This window comes from Schistosoma haematobium, chromosome 1 (genome assembly GCF_000699445.3).
Source record: "Schistosoma haematobium chromosome 1, whole genome shotgun sequence".
Taxonomy (NCBI): domain Eukaryota; kingdom Metazoa; phylum Platyhelminthes; class Trematoda; order Strigeidida; family Schistosomatidae; genus Schistosoma; species Schistosoma haematobium.
The window spans coordinates 56,021,186-56,035,873 of record NC_067196.1 but is presented as its reverse complement, the minus strand read 5'-3'; the positions used below and the strand labels follow the sequence as shown (position 1 = coordinate 56,035,873).

At 39.3% G+C, this 14,688-nt stretch overlaps 1 protein-coding gene across 2 annotated transcripts in view; it reads left to right on the top strand.

The window, feature by feature from the left end:
• The first annotated feature begins 730 nt into the window (after positions 1 to 730).
• GSK3A_1 (Glycogen synthase kinase-3 alpha) overlaps positions 731 to 14,688 on the top strand; it is a 33,737-nt gene continuing 19,779 nt past the window's right edge. For both annotated transcript variants that reach the window (XM_051209135.1, XM_051209134.1), the window contains exons 1-5: positions 731 to 828; positions 867 to 1,054; positions 5,891 to 5,974; positions 8,357 to 8,467; positions 11,320 to 11,450. In XM_051209135.1, the coding sequence (XP_051074564.1) occupies positions 822 to 828; positions 867 to 1,054; positions 5,891 to 5,974; positions 8,357 to 8,467; positions 11,320 to 11,450 (521 nt within the window). In that variant the 5' untranslated portion in view covers positions 731 to 821. The remainder of the gene's footprint in view (positions 829 to 866; positions 1,055 to 5,890; positions 5,975 to 8,356; positions 8,468 to 11,319; positions 11,451 to 14,688) is intronic.

Below are 14,688 nucleotides of genomic sequence, written 5' to 3'. Positions count from 1 at the left end.
TTTGCAGACGAGAACAAATAGGAAGTGTAAGTATAGAGCTAACAAGGACATGAGTGATAGAAGTCCATGTGTAGAAGGTAACAATTGTTTATGTAGAGAATGGAGCTACAGGGAAATTGACGACACCGTTATAGTCAAGATCTGTTTGAATTATTCAGATGTGTACAGGATATAACATAAGATCACACAGAAGTTATGACAAAAGGCTAAACTAAACGTATTCCCATTATCATATCAAAGAACTAGAAGTGACCTGATTACAGTTTTTAAATTACTTAGTGGTAGACTTACACTTGGTTTGTCCTCACTCTTCTTGTCTTCCGAAACAGAGGATTAACGAGAACACTCCAAAAAGGTTCACAAACCCAGAACAAATTACATGTCAGCTGACTATCGACTTTCCCATCGAATGATCAACGAGTGGAATTCATTACCTTAACACATGGTTAAATCTCTAACTTTCGACTCTTTAAAAATAAAGTTGGATCAACTGGGAGACCATCAATAACAGGACTAACACAAGCCATCCAGCCTCCTGTCCTTTCCAGAGTGGAATTGAATAACGCCATCGGTATACAACTAGTTGACCCAAATATCGTATGCGATATTAGGTAGAAAACTATTCGCCAACCGAAAAATGTATGGATTATGAGAAAATAATCTTACCACCCAGACTCCGATCTCAAGGAACAGTTATTTAGTTATTTATGCTTTACAAAGTTCGAAGTTTGTTCAATAAACTGGTCCGCCCGTTTCAAGTTTGGCCTTGGCGCCATTTAGCCTATTGTCTCCAAATCACTCGTCATATGAAATGAGATAGAATGAGTCGTAAGAGTTAATCAAACGTCTTAATAGAATTTTATTAGAGAAAGACGCGAACAAAGTGGTGACGGTTGTTGCCTACTTGTGTCAAGGTGACAAGTCAAAGGAAATATCGTACACGGATGCCAAAGTCATAGGGAACGGATCATTTGGCGTTGTGTATCAAGCCAGACTCCTGGAAACTGATGAAATAGTCGCTGTAAAAAAAGTTCTTCAGGACAGGAGGTTCAAGGTGATTATTTCTTCAGTCTTGTATCCCCCTTTATTTTGTGGATAGTTTTTATCATTCATGTTATGTTATGTAAAACTGCTTTTTTTAATAGATGATAAGTATGTGTTCAAACAATCTACACAAACTCATCAACGCTCATCACACATCGCTAGCAGCCAGCATATATAGTCTTCAATATGCCAGTTATGTTGTCCTTCCCTAGTATATTTATGTGCGAATACGACCACCGAAAATAAGTCATTTAAATGGGTAGAGACCACTTCCAGGAGTTCGTCCAGATGGATCGAGTCCAAAGGTATTCAAGGATCGTGGTCCAGTTTTAGCGGTTAGGTTGACTAATAGTTTAGCTAAAATAAAGGAGTTGGATGTAATCCCATGTGACTGGTTGCAATCATTGATTGTCCCATTATATAAGGAGGGGTCAAAATCATTCAATGATAACCATAGAGGGGTTAGTTTAACTAGTATAACATCTAAAATACTAGCCTCAATTGTTGTCGGACACTTAACAAAGACTCGTGAACTGCAAACACGAGAAAATCAGGCTGAGTTCAGACCTGCTCCTGGCTGCATCGACCACATATTCGCCATTCGTCAGATCTTAGAACACAGACATGCTTAACGGCACCCGATAACGGTGGTCTTTCTTGACCTAAAAGCAGCATTTGAATCCGTAGACCGAGGAATTCTGTGTCAGTGTCCGTCATTGAAAGGCGTACCTCCGAAGTACATAAGCCGTGTGAAGGCTCTTTACTCGAACACTTCTAGTCGAAGATGATTGGAAGAAAGTTAGGGGCGACCAAACCAAAACATGGCAACAGTCCTTGAAGTTACTAGCTTCTGGTCTGAGCCATGTTGGTAATTGCAAACTACTTGGTTGGGATCCGTGCGACTATCGTATTAAGTGGTTGGAGACTGTGGATGACATGGCTCAGAATCGATCACAGTGGTGCCGGTGTATACACTCTCTGTCTTCCTCTAAGCAGTGAGATTAAAATTACTTAACACATTTTCTACGAACTGATTTTTCCCTTTGTATGATATTTTTATATGAAATCATTGTTTACTACCATAGTAATGACTACTTTTATGAATTTGGTGTTCATTTTGTTATGCTTATGTGGTACGGCAACCTGACTTAATTACTTACGCCTGTTACTCCTCGTGAAGGAGCATAGGCCACTCACCAGCATTCGCCATCCAACCCTGTCCTGGGCAATCCTTTCCAGCTCCTTCCAGTTGTTATTCATCCTTTCCAGATCTGCTTTTATTTCCCGACGCAATATGTTCTTTGGACTTCCTCTTTTCCGCTTCCCTTCAGGATTCCAAGCCAGGGCTTGCCTCGTGATGCAGTTTGATGATTTGCGTAATGTATGTCCTATCCATTTCCATCGTCTTTTCCTAATTTCTTCAGCTGGAAGCTGGTTTGTTCTCTCCCACAAAAGGTTGTTGCTGATGGTATCTGCCCAATGGATGTTGAGTATCTTGCGTGGACAACCATTTGTAAATACTTGTACCTTCTTGATAGTGGTTGTTGTAGTTCTCCAAGTTTCAGCTCCGTACAGTAGAATTGCTTTGACGTTGGTATTGAAGATCCTCACTTTGATATTGGTTGAAAGTTGTTTTGAGTTCCATATGTTCTTCAATTGTAGGAATGTGGCCCTTACTTTGCCAATCCTCGCCTTTACGTCTGCATCTGAACCTCCTTGTTCATCGACGATGCTTGCCAGGTGTGTGAAGGATTCTACATCTTCCAGAGTTTCGCCATCAAGTGTGATTGGATTGCTGTTCTCCGTTTCGAATTTGAGGACCTCGGTTTTCCCCTTGGGTATGTTGAGGCCTACTGATGCAGAGACTGCTGCTACACTGGCTGTCTTTATCTGCATTTGTTCGTGTGTATGCGATAGGAGGGCTAGGTCATCTGCGAAGTCCAAATCGTCTAATTGATTCTGAGCTGTCCATTGTATTCCGTGTTTTCCTTCAGATGTTGAGGTCTTCATAATCCAGTCGACCACCAGAAGAAAGAGGAAGGGAGAGAGTAAACAGCCTTGTCTGACTCCGGTCCTTACTTGGAATGCATCTGTCAGCTGTCCTCCATGCACGACCTTGCACTGTGGTCCATCATATGAGTTCCGGATAATATTGACAATCTTCTCAGGAACTCCATAGTATCGAAGAAGTTTCCATAACGTCCTCCTGTCTACACTGTCAAATGCCTTTTCATAATCGATGAAGTTGATGTACAGTGACGAGATCCACTCAACTGATTGTTCGACGATGATCCGTAGTGTTGCAATTTGGTCTGTGCACGACCGATCCTTACGGAATCCAGCTTGTTGATCTCGGAGTTGAAAGTCTACTGCGTCTTTCATCCGGTTCAGCAACACTCTGTTAAGGACTTTCCCTGGTATTGACAGTAGTGTGATTCCTCTGTAGTTTTCATATTTGCTCAGGTCTCCTTTCTTTAGAATCTTGATGAGGTGTCATTCTTTCCAGTCCATCGACACTTGTTCCTCCTCCCAAATCTTTTTGAATAGAAGATAAAGCATGTTTGTAGTTACTTCGATGTCTAGCTTCAGTACTTCAGCTGGCACATTGTCGGGTCCTGCTGCTTTCCCGCTCTTGATTTGTCTGATGGCCATTCTGATTTCTTCCGTCAATGGTGGATTGACATCTATAGGAAGATCTGTGTGCTGCTTCTATGTACGGTGGATTCATTGTAGCCGGCCTATTCAGGAGTTCTTCGAAGTACTCTACCCATCTGTTCCGCTTTTGTTGAATTTCAGTAATTGACCTGCCTTCTTTGTCCTTGACCGGTATCTTTGGTTTACTATATTTCCCTGCTAGTATCCTCGTTGAATCGTAAGGCTGTTTCATATTTTCTTCTCTTGCAGCTTTTTCCTCCGTCGTTGCTAGTTCTTCCACATATTTCTGCTTGTCGGCTCTAATGCTTTTCTTCCCTTGCTTGTTTGCTTCTATGTATTCAGCTTGTGCTTGAACTTTCTCTGCTCGTGTTCGGCTGTGGTTAATTGCTATCTTCTTGTTCTTACCTTCTTTGATCTTGTCCAGTGTTTCTATAGAGATCCATTCATTATGATGATGCTTCTTGAGGCCCAGAACCTCTTGACACGTTGAAGTTAATGCTTCTTTGATACCTTTCCAGTTGTCCTCCATACTAGTTTCTCCTTTCAGTAGATCATGTAAGGCTTGGAATCTGTTGTTGACAGCTATCTTCAATTTATTGAGTTTTTCAGTATCTCAAAGGAAGGCTGTATTGAACCTTTGTAGTGCTGTTTGTCCAGTTGTCCAGTTCTTCTTTAGCTTCAGTTTTAAATTGGCCACAACTAGATTGTGATCTGAAGCTATGTCAGCTCCTCTCCTGGTTCTCAAGTCTTCCATTGTCCTTCGGATTTTTTATTGATGCAGATATGATCTATCTGGTTCTCTGTAGTGTAGTCCGGTGAGATCCATGTAGCTTTGTGTATACAATTGTGTGGAAATATTGTGCATCCTATGACCAATTTGTTGAATGCACACAGATTTGCAAGTCTTTCCCCATTTTCGTTTCTCTCTCCCAGTCCATGTCTTCCCATGATATCTTCATATCCGGTGTTGTCTATTCCGACTTTGGCGTTTAGATCTCCCATCAGAATGGTGAGGATCTTTCTTGGGCACTCCTCTATGATTGGTTGCAGTCGCTCGTAGAATTGATCTTTAATGTCGTCGTTGCTATCATTGGTGGATGCATAACATTGGATAATATTCATTGTGATCCCCTCCTTCTTTGTTTTGAATGATGCTTTGATGATTCTGGATCCGTGAGATTCCTATCCTACAAGTGCATTTCGTGCTACTTTGGACAGCATAAGAGCGACTCCCTGAGTGTGTGGAGCATTTTCCTCTTCGTGACCGGAGTATAGCAGCATCTCTCACGTAGCTAGCCTTTTCTGTCCAGCTTGGGTTCAGTGGGTTTCGCTGATTCCCAGTACTGCTAAGTTGTATCTCCTCATTTCCGTTGCTATTTGACTGGTCTTCCCGGTCTCCCACATTGTTCGGACGTTCCATGTACCTATAAAAATTTTTGCTCTGGTTGTTAGAAGGGGCATCGGCCTCGTGGCTTCCGAAGGAACTCGGCTTTCTCCATGAGGCGTCATAGTTCTTCTAAATAAAGACCTAACTCCCAGGATAGAGTTTAAATGGTTTGAATTATTTTTTCTGGTTAGCGTTTTTTTAACAAGTTCGTTTTCTACGGGATGGGGTCGCTAACCGCATGCCCAACCCTTCTCTTTTACCCGGGCTTGGGACTGGCAGTAACTCTAGAAGAGCTACAGGCGAAGTTACGGCAACCTGGACCGATGTATATATGTGCCTAGTCCATGGTTGTAGCTGACTGACACAACCGCTAACGGAATTTCAATGAATACACTTTATAACAATATGTAAGCTAAATTCGGTCGACAATGTTATCCACTGCAGTAAAATTTGGTGTTCAGTCTTTTTTTCGGAATGTTTTATTGTGTTTTGGTTCCCTCATAATACGAAACCCAGTCAACGATACTAGTTTGATATAGGATTTATTTGTAGAACAGACGTAAGTACGTATAGTAGTCAACATATGATTGAGATATATACGAGACTCCGAATCAGACTATCCACTTCCTCCCAGAGACGAATTACAGTAAAATCAGTTTGCATATAGTGACAAATCAAGTTCTTTGCTTTAATTAATATTTTCTGAGTAATTTTTCTTTTGAGAACTTGTGGATAGCAATGGCTTATCAGTGTTGATATTTAATCATCCTTCTACCCAAAATTAACTTCGTTATTTATTTTCAGAATCGAGAATTGCAAATTATGCGTCAGCTAGACCATCCAAATATTGTGCAGTTAAAGTACTTCTTTCACTCTGTGGGTGACAGAGTAAGCTGTTATGTTGTTTTTAAATATATCGTTATTATTGTATTTTATTTAGGATTTAGTTTCATGCTTTTGGTTTACATCTCATTCGTTCTGTTGTGTTCTTATTGATTTTTCGTATTGGTTAAAAGCGTAACTGTTGAAATCCAGTGGTCGTATTATCAGTTCTATTTTGTATGAATTTTCCCATACGCACAGCTCAATTAGTCATTACCAACGTCAAAACCAAGCACAAATGTGTATCAGTCCGAGTTGCCTCGTCTCATCAGTATATCAAGTTTAAGAATCATAGTTGATAGTGTTAGTGGTAGTAAAAGTTGATTATAGTTCAAAAACAGGGGAAATCGAGGAATGGAAAGTATAAAATAGTATAAAAATCCGAATTTTGAAGGAAGATGACAAATGAATGCATATATGTCACTGCAATCGATCGTTAACCATGTAATATAAAATTCCCAATTACTGATTGTGGTTACTGTTCGAAATCCAACCCGGTAATCCGTAGCTGATGACAGCTGAGATAAATAATCACTGGCTTCATAAATTTGTCACCGGTTTTGGTCCAACAGTACCGAGAGATATCTGATGTTGTAGTTCATTATGTGTATGAAATAATAAAGATTAAATAGTCCTTGAAGAACCATCTAGTTAACTAGGAGTCATTAACGTGTTATGCAATTATTTCGGCATAAAACAAAGCGTTATGTTAACTTGATATTAACGCTACAGAAAAAATGGTTATTTAGTCAGCCATATTTAATATCGGGCGTAGTACGAATGTACGTCAACTTGCGTTGCTACAATGCATCATCACGGTACGGTGAAATTCACAAGATGAATTGTAAAAGAGTCCAGATATTGGCGACATCAGTTATACTGAGAAACATTAAACATGGAAAGTAAAAGAATAATTCAAGGAATAAAAGACATGAAATAATATAAAACTTCGAGAAAATGTAGTGTAAAAACATGTGCACTAATAAGACTGATTCTAAACCAAACCACCCAAATTGAGGTACTGATTGCGGTTATCGCACGAATGTCAACTAAGTTTGCACCTCCCGACAGGTTTCAGTCTTACAATCACTGTCTTCATCGACTTATGTCACATATTAGTGTGATCCTCCTTTGGCATAGGTAACACTTTCTAATCATCTCATTCGATGGAGATTCAGTCTCATCGATCGACTTAACTGGTACCCTATGCCTAACCTCAAAATGACTCATCGTACACAGGCGATGCTTCAAAGATACTCATGATAAAATACTTGCTACCTGCATATGTCATACTTCAATAGGCTATGTTTCATACTAGTAACCTACGAATAATCTTAAAGATCACGTCTCAGCTATAATATATAACAAAGCGAACTGCTACAAAATGTACTCGCATCATCATTGGAGACGAACATTTCGTCGGTGATACAAGTGACGGGAGTTGAAAAAAGTCATGCGAAATTCCTGAATCCATATAGGTATTTCATCCAACACCAACCCACAAGCCACCAAATGCTCAGGCACGGCCGAGGGTGAGGAGCGCTAGCTCTCCCTCTCAAAATGCTCTCATATGGCCACACGTATACAACTACTTCCAGGGAAGTCCCACTCACCGCTTTCTCGCAGCGAGGGTGTTGTTTAACGAAATTAAGAGGACGAAAAGCGGATTTCTGTCGCTTTAACAGGGTTGATGGATCCACCTAGGGCAGTTGGATAACCTTGATTTCAAACCAGTGGCGTACATGGGCTCCAGGATCCTAAGGGAACAAATGGCGTATGAACCTATTGTTGGTCACCGGCTACCATGGGACTGCATCTCCTAACGTTACTCCGTTGCCTTATGGATTAAACCTGTGGGTCAAAGGCTTGGAGTGTGTCCACTTAAGATAACCACCTGCTTCGAGTTGGACACCCGGGCAGTACTCCAGCCCTCACACATCAAATGATTTGTGGGGCGCATATGTATTTGGTGCCTTCTTGTATCAGTGTTTGTGTTTAAATAAAGAAATATCCCACAAGAGCTAATGTTACCTCCAGGATAAGTATTCTCGATGCTCTCAGTCACTTCACTCCATAATCAATCTAGCCACTAACTCGGAACAGTCTTAAAACAACATGTGGTACTTAGAAGGCGAGAAACTTATCTTAAAAATGTTTGGATTGTTACTCAAGGAAAGGTTTGGTTCTTACCTGCCAAATTACGTAAGTACACACATATAGGTTGTTTACAAGTTTTCGTAGTGGGAGTCAAAACACGAAGCGCACGTAAGTTATTTGGAATCGGCTACATATTTTGGGGAGTGCAAAGGTTAGTTGAATTAGTTTCAGTTAGTCTTCCTTCTATTATAATGTGATTAATTTTCAACTGTTTTTACCAACTTTCCCCAGAAAGATGATGTCTATTTAAATTTGGTCCTTGAATTTATTCCGGAAACCGTATATCGTGTTGCCCGAAGATATGCCCGTCAAAAGGAAACAATTCCTCTTTTATTTGTAAAGGTAATTTTTATTTTTTAGTAATTTTATTCCTGTCAACATCAATCTCGCACCTTTCATGGATTTATTCAGTTTTTTATAAAATTTCGTTACAGTAGTAAAATGTTTCCATAACCATCATAACCTGTGAATCGATTGATTTAATTGATAGTCCATTTCATATCTGCTTGTAATTTTTTAGGGGCTAATATTGTCTTAATCCACCCACTCAGCCTTTTTCCAACTCCAGTCAATCAACTCAGCGCGTCCGTAAAGGTGTACATGACACATGTCCTAATAGTCTTAATTGATAAGGATTCACAGCCTCGTCATATGCTTTGTAATTTATAGATGGTGTTATCTAGTAAACTAATCTTAGCATTACCCACTCGATGGTTCTGTCATACACGCAAAATTCTTCGAAAATACTTATTTCGGATACTAGTAGCCTGAAAGTATTTTGTACTACCATAATTTGTTCCGCTTGCGTAAAGCAATTCAAAACGGACTGGTTCACGTTATGCGTATCTTTGATGGGCAGTTGGACAAACATTTTTTCCCATAGATGACCTGGGTTGACTAAGGTCATCAGAGAGTTCACTAACCATCAACCCTCTAGAGTTGAAAAGACCCTCAATAACAGTGATGTGATCAAGTTGCTCAACTTATTTAGTTGTTATATTTAAACTAGACAATAACATAAAGGAGTTTTGAAGTGGCTTTTTGCATTTGTCACGCAAGGTGCACAGAACAGTGAACTTATCAGCGTCTTTTTCAAGTAGAACTAAACTATCTAACTCCCAAATTAACTAATATCTCAGTCAAATAGATAATTATAGACTGTTATTTTCAAAGACTTCTGGAATTGACTCATCAATGTCTACTGCCTTCACTAAAATTTTAAAACTGGGTCCAGTGTCATATTTTAGGTAGCTGGTTAATAGCGGGGATCATTTGTAAACGTAACGAATCGCAAATTTTTTTAGCCTTATGTTATGGTAGCATTAAATGTTATTATCACAAATTTGTCATTTCTGCTCCTTCTTGAGTCTTCTTTTTCACCCTATTTATCTCCAAGTAAATATGATAGTTGAAGAATTTTGTGGCGATATGTAATTTAAGTTCTCATAATGTATAAGTAAGCTTTGAAAATTACGAATATTTTCTTCCGTTTCCGTTAATCCTTTTTTCTCGTTTTTATCTCGATGGTTTAGCCAGTAAACTTTCATTTAAAATAATACCACTAAACAGCCTGTAGGGTCTCAACATGTTTGTTTGAGTTTAACAATACAAACATTTTTAAAGTACACAATTAATATGACAATTTACAACGTACAAAATGACCTCATGATAACTAATGTGTACATTACTTTCACAAACAATGCACGTTTTATAGGTGATGCAAATTCATGGATAATGGGGTTGAAATTTCCCGATCTTGAACAGTTACATTCTTAAGATCTGTAACGCGGTGATTAATTAACTTGCTTCTTAATTCACATAGCGTTACAATGAACAACATCCTATCAGTAGTTGATACACAGTTCATACGAATTAGTACAGTTCGAAAATTTATGTTTAATTGTTCGTTTACGTATAGTTCGTATTAAATTCTCATTTTTATTGCTATAGCAAATAATTTTACCCAGTTTTATTTGTACTTTATTTTATCTAAATTTATTCTGTTCACCTTGAAAATACCTTTGAATTACCTTTTTTACCATACCCTTCTCTACTAATCAAGGTTTTTCCACACTTTCTTATGACTACTTTTCTGGACAGGAAAAAGTACATGTACATGTACCGAGAACGTGCATGTACAGTTATTTTCCTAGGTTATGTGCATTTAAATTTGATAGCATGTAATCCTTTGATTTAATGAAAGCAAACAGTTATTATAGAAAAATTTCACGTATTTTAATAACAACTGAGATAGACAGTTGTTATATAGCACGCTCCATCATCTCAGTTGGTGTACGTTTATGATCTCATCTAACTTCCATGCTCTTGCATATATATCAACTCTTAACTAACTAATATGCTTTACTATTATTAAAGGTATTTGAAGCAACCTATTTAACGTCTTTGTTTTTATATGCTTCACTCTTTTTCTCGAATTCATCCTCTATCGGATTTAAGGAACTAACATTGATTTATCGTTTACATTGTCCCAGTCATAAATCAATCGAATTTCTCATGGTCAAGATTACGTCAACATATATTAGGTATATATGATGCTGTGGTGATATTTTTCTGACTAAGGATTAGTTGTGAAGAGTTTTATGTTACTCTTACTCAATATAAACTCTTCGAGCAGAGAATGTTTGATAGCTTTTTCAACATTATTTACCAAGAATGTTTTGAAATAGAAATCTCCCATTTTGCTAAGGTCATCCTTTCACTTTATGTTAAACAATTAACGTTTAGTTGCAATATTTTACTAAAAATATCCTCATTTTTCTATATGATGGAGATAAATCACATCTGATAAAATAATTAACTTTCACAATTAACTTTAAGAATGACTAAACACATTTTCATTCGTCCATATTTGATTAATTATATTTTGATAATGATGATTAAATTCAGACATGTTACACAAGTTAATGTTGATTTTCTCATTGCCATATGAAAATTGTAATTCTCACTGATATCATACTAAAATATGCTTTTTATTTTTCTTCACCTTAATATTTGTGTATTCTAATATTGTAAAATGTGATTAAATAAACAAAAGGTATAGGATTCTAAACGTTATGGTACGAGTAAATACGTGGAATAAATAGTGGAGTCTGTCACCTGTAAACAAAAACGTTGCCATACGCTACTTTTGTTTCTGAATTCTCGTAAACTTCAGTTTATGTTTTCTTTTCCAGCTATATATGTACCAACTTTTCCGAAGTTTGGCTTACATACATCATAAAGGTATTTGTCATCGGGATATAAAACCCCAAAATTTACTTTTAAATCCAGCAACAGCTGTTTTGAAATTATGTGATTTCGGAAGGTTAGTTTACTGTATATAAGATTTTATTCTCGTGTAGTAGTTTGTGTGATTTTCTGACAAATTGACTTGAGTAAAAGCTGCAATATGGCCTATGATTGTATCTAACAATTCATTGAGAAAATGTTGAATAACCAATGTGTCATGTACACTTACATGGTGTACATTCAACATTATTTGTGTTCCCTTGTATATGTTACTTACTTACTTTCTTACTTACGCCTGTTACTCCCAATGGAGCATAGGCCGCTGACCAGCATTCTCCAACCCACTCTATCCTGGGCCTTCTTTTCTAGTTCCATCCAATTCTTGTTCATTTTTCTCATGTCTATCTCCATTTCCCGGCGTAATGTGTTCTTTGGTCTTCCTCTTTTCCTTTGACCTTCAGGATTCCATGTGAGGGTTTGTCTTGTGACACAGTTGGGTGCTTTCCTCAATGTGTGTCCTATCCACTTCCAGCGCTTCTTCCTGATTTCTTCCTCCACTGGGATCTGGTTTGTTCTCTCCCACAGTACGTTGTTGCTAATAGTGTCCGGCCAATGAATCTGAAGTATTTTGCGTAGACAATTGTTAATAAACACCTGTATTTTCTGGATGATGGCTTTTGTAGTTCTCCAGGTTTCTGCCCCATACAGTAGAACTGTCTTGACATTTGTATTGAAAATCCTGACCTTGGTGTTGGTTGACAGTTGCTTTGAGTTCCAGATGTTCCTCAGTTGTAAATATGCTGCTCTTGCTTTGCCGATCCGCGCCTTCACATCTGCATCAGATCCACCCTGTTCATCAATGATGCTGCCCAAATACGTAAAGGTTTTTACATCTTCCAAATCTTCTCCGTCAATTTTGATTGGATTGGTGCATTCTGTGTTGTATCGGAGAATCCTGCTTTTCCCTTTGTGTATATTGAGACCTATTGCTGCTGAGGCTGCTGCCACACTGTTCGTCTTCTCCTGCATCTGTTGTTGCGTTTGGGATAGAAGGGCCAGATCGTCTGCGAAGTCTAGATCATCCAACTGCATCTTAGATGTCCATTGTATCCCGCGCTTCCCTTCAGACGTTGACGTTTTCATGATCCAGTCGATCACCAGGAGAAAGAGAAAGGGTGAGAGTAAGCAACCTTGCCTAACACCGGTCTTCACTTTGAACGACTTTGTCAACTGTCCTCCATGCACGATTTTGCAGTGTAATTCATCATATGAGTTCTGTATGATATTGACTATCTTCTGAGGCACGCCGTAGTGTCGAAGAAGTTTCCATAGTGTTGTTCTGTCCACGCTATCAAATGCCTTTTCGTAGTCAATGAAGTTGATGTAGAGTGATGAATTCCATTCAATTGATTGTTCCACAATGATCCGTAGAGTTGCGATTTGGTCTGTACACGATCTATCCTTACGGAATCCTGCCTGTTGGTCACGAAGTTGGGCGTCTACGCAGTCCTTCATCCTGTTTAACAATACCCTGTTGAAGACTTTTCCCGGTATTGAGAGAAGAGTGATGCCCCTGTAGTTATCACACTTGCTGAGATCGCCTTTCTTCGGTATTTTGATCAGAAGTCCTTCTTTCCAGTCTGTTGGTACTTGTTCCTCATCCCAAATCTTATTGAAGAGAATGTGGAGTATCCGTGCAGTTGCCGCTACGTCTGTCTTTAGTGCCTCTGCTGGGATGTTGTCCGGTCCTGCTGCTTTGCCACTCTTGATTTGTCTGATGGCCATGCTGATTTCTTCAATTGTTGGTGGACCAACATTGATTGGGAGGTCGGTGGGTGCTGCTTCGATGTTGGGTGGGTTCAGTGGAGCTGGTCGATTCAACAGTTCTTTGAAGTGTTCTACCCACCTGTTTTGTTGCTCTTCAATGTTGGTGATTACCTTGCCTTCCTTGCTTTTCACTGGTCGTTCTGGTTTGTGGCGATTTCCAGTTTCTTTGTCGTGTCATACAATTGTCTCATGTTTCCTTCTCTTGCAGCCTTTTCCGCCGTCGTTGCTAAATCTTCCACATATTTACGTTTGTCTGTTCTGATGCTCCTCTTCACCTGTTTGTTTACTTCTGTGTATTCAGCTTGTGCCTTGGCTTTTTCTGCTCTTGTTCGGCTGGTATTGATCGCTGCCTTCTTGTTCCTCCTTTCTAGAATCTTATCCAGTGTACCAACAGTGATCCATTCCTTGTGGTGGTGCTTCTTGTGACCCAGGACCTCATGACATGTTGAAGTGATTGCCTCTTTGATCCCCTTCCAGTTGCTCTCCACAGTAGTTCCTTCTCCATTGAGTAGATCATGAAAGGCCTGGAACTTGTTGCTGAGGACTATCTTGAATTTGTTGAGTTTGTTAGTATCCTGGAGAAAGGCCGTATTGAACTTTTGTGATACTGTCTGCCCCGTTGTCCAGTGCTTCTTGAGTTTCAATTTCATCTTGGCGACCAGTAAGTGATGATCTGATGCTATATCAGCTCCTCTCTTGGTTCTCACGTCCTCTATAGTCCTCCTGAACGTTTTGTTGATGCAAATATGGTCGATTTGGTTTTGTGTAGAGTGATCCGGTGAAATCCATGTGGTTTTGTGTATGCGTTTATGTGGGAATATGGTGCCGCCTATGACCAGCTTATTGAAGGCACATAGGTTTGCAAATCTCTCACCATTTTCGTTTCTTTCTCCCAGTCCGTGTCGTCCCATGATGTCTTCATATCCAGTGTTGTCCGTTCCAACCTTGGCGTTGAAATCTCCCATCAGAATGGTCAGGTCCTTTGTTGGGCACTTCTCGACTATTGACTGCAGCCTATTGTAGAACTGATCTTTAGCGTCTTCATTATAGTCGTTGGTAGGCGCATAGCATTGGATGATGTTCATTGAAATGCCCTCTTTCTTTGTTTTAAACGAGGCTTTGATGATCTTTGGTCCATGAGATTCCCATCCTATAAGTGCATTTTGCGCTTGTTTGGACAGCATCAATGCAACTCCTTGTGTATGTGGTGCATTTTCTTCTTCATGGCCGGAGTATAACAGGAGCTCTCCTGTAGTTAGTCGTTGTTGTCCAACTTGTGTCCAATGTGTTTCACTGATCCCAAGTACCTCTAGGTTGTATCTTCTCATTTCTGCAGCAATCTGGAAGGCTCTTCCGGTGTCCCACATTGTACGAACATTCCATGTACCTAAGTAAATGGTCGCTCTGGTTGTCAGAAGGGGCATCGGCCTCGTAACTTCCGAAGGGATTCGGCTTTCATCATGAGGCGTCATAATTCTTCTAAATGA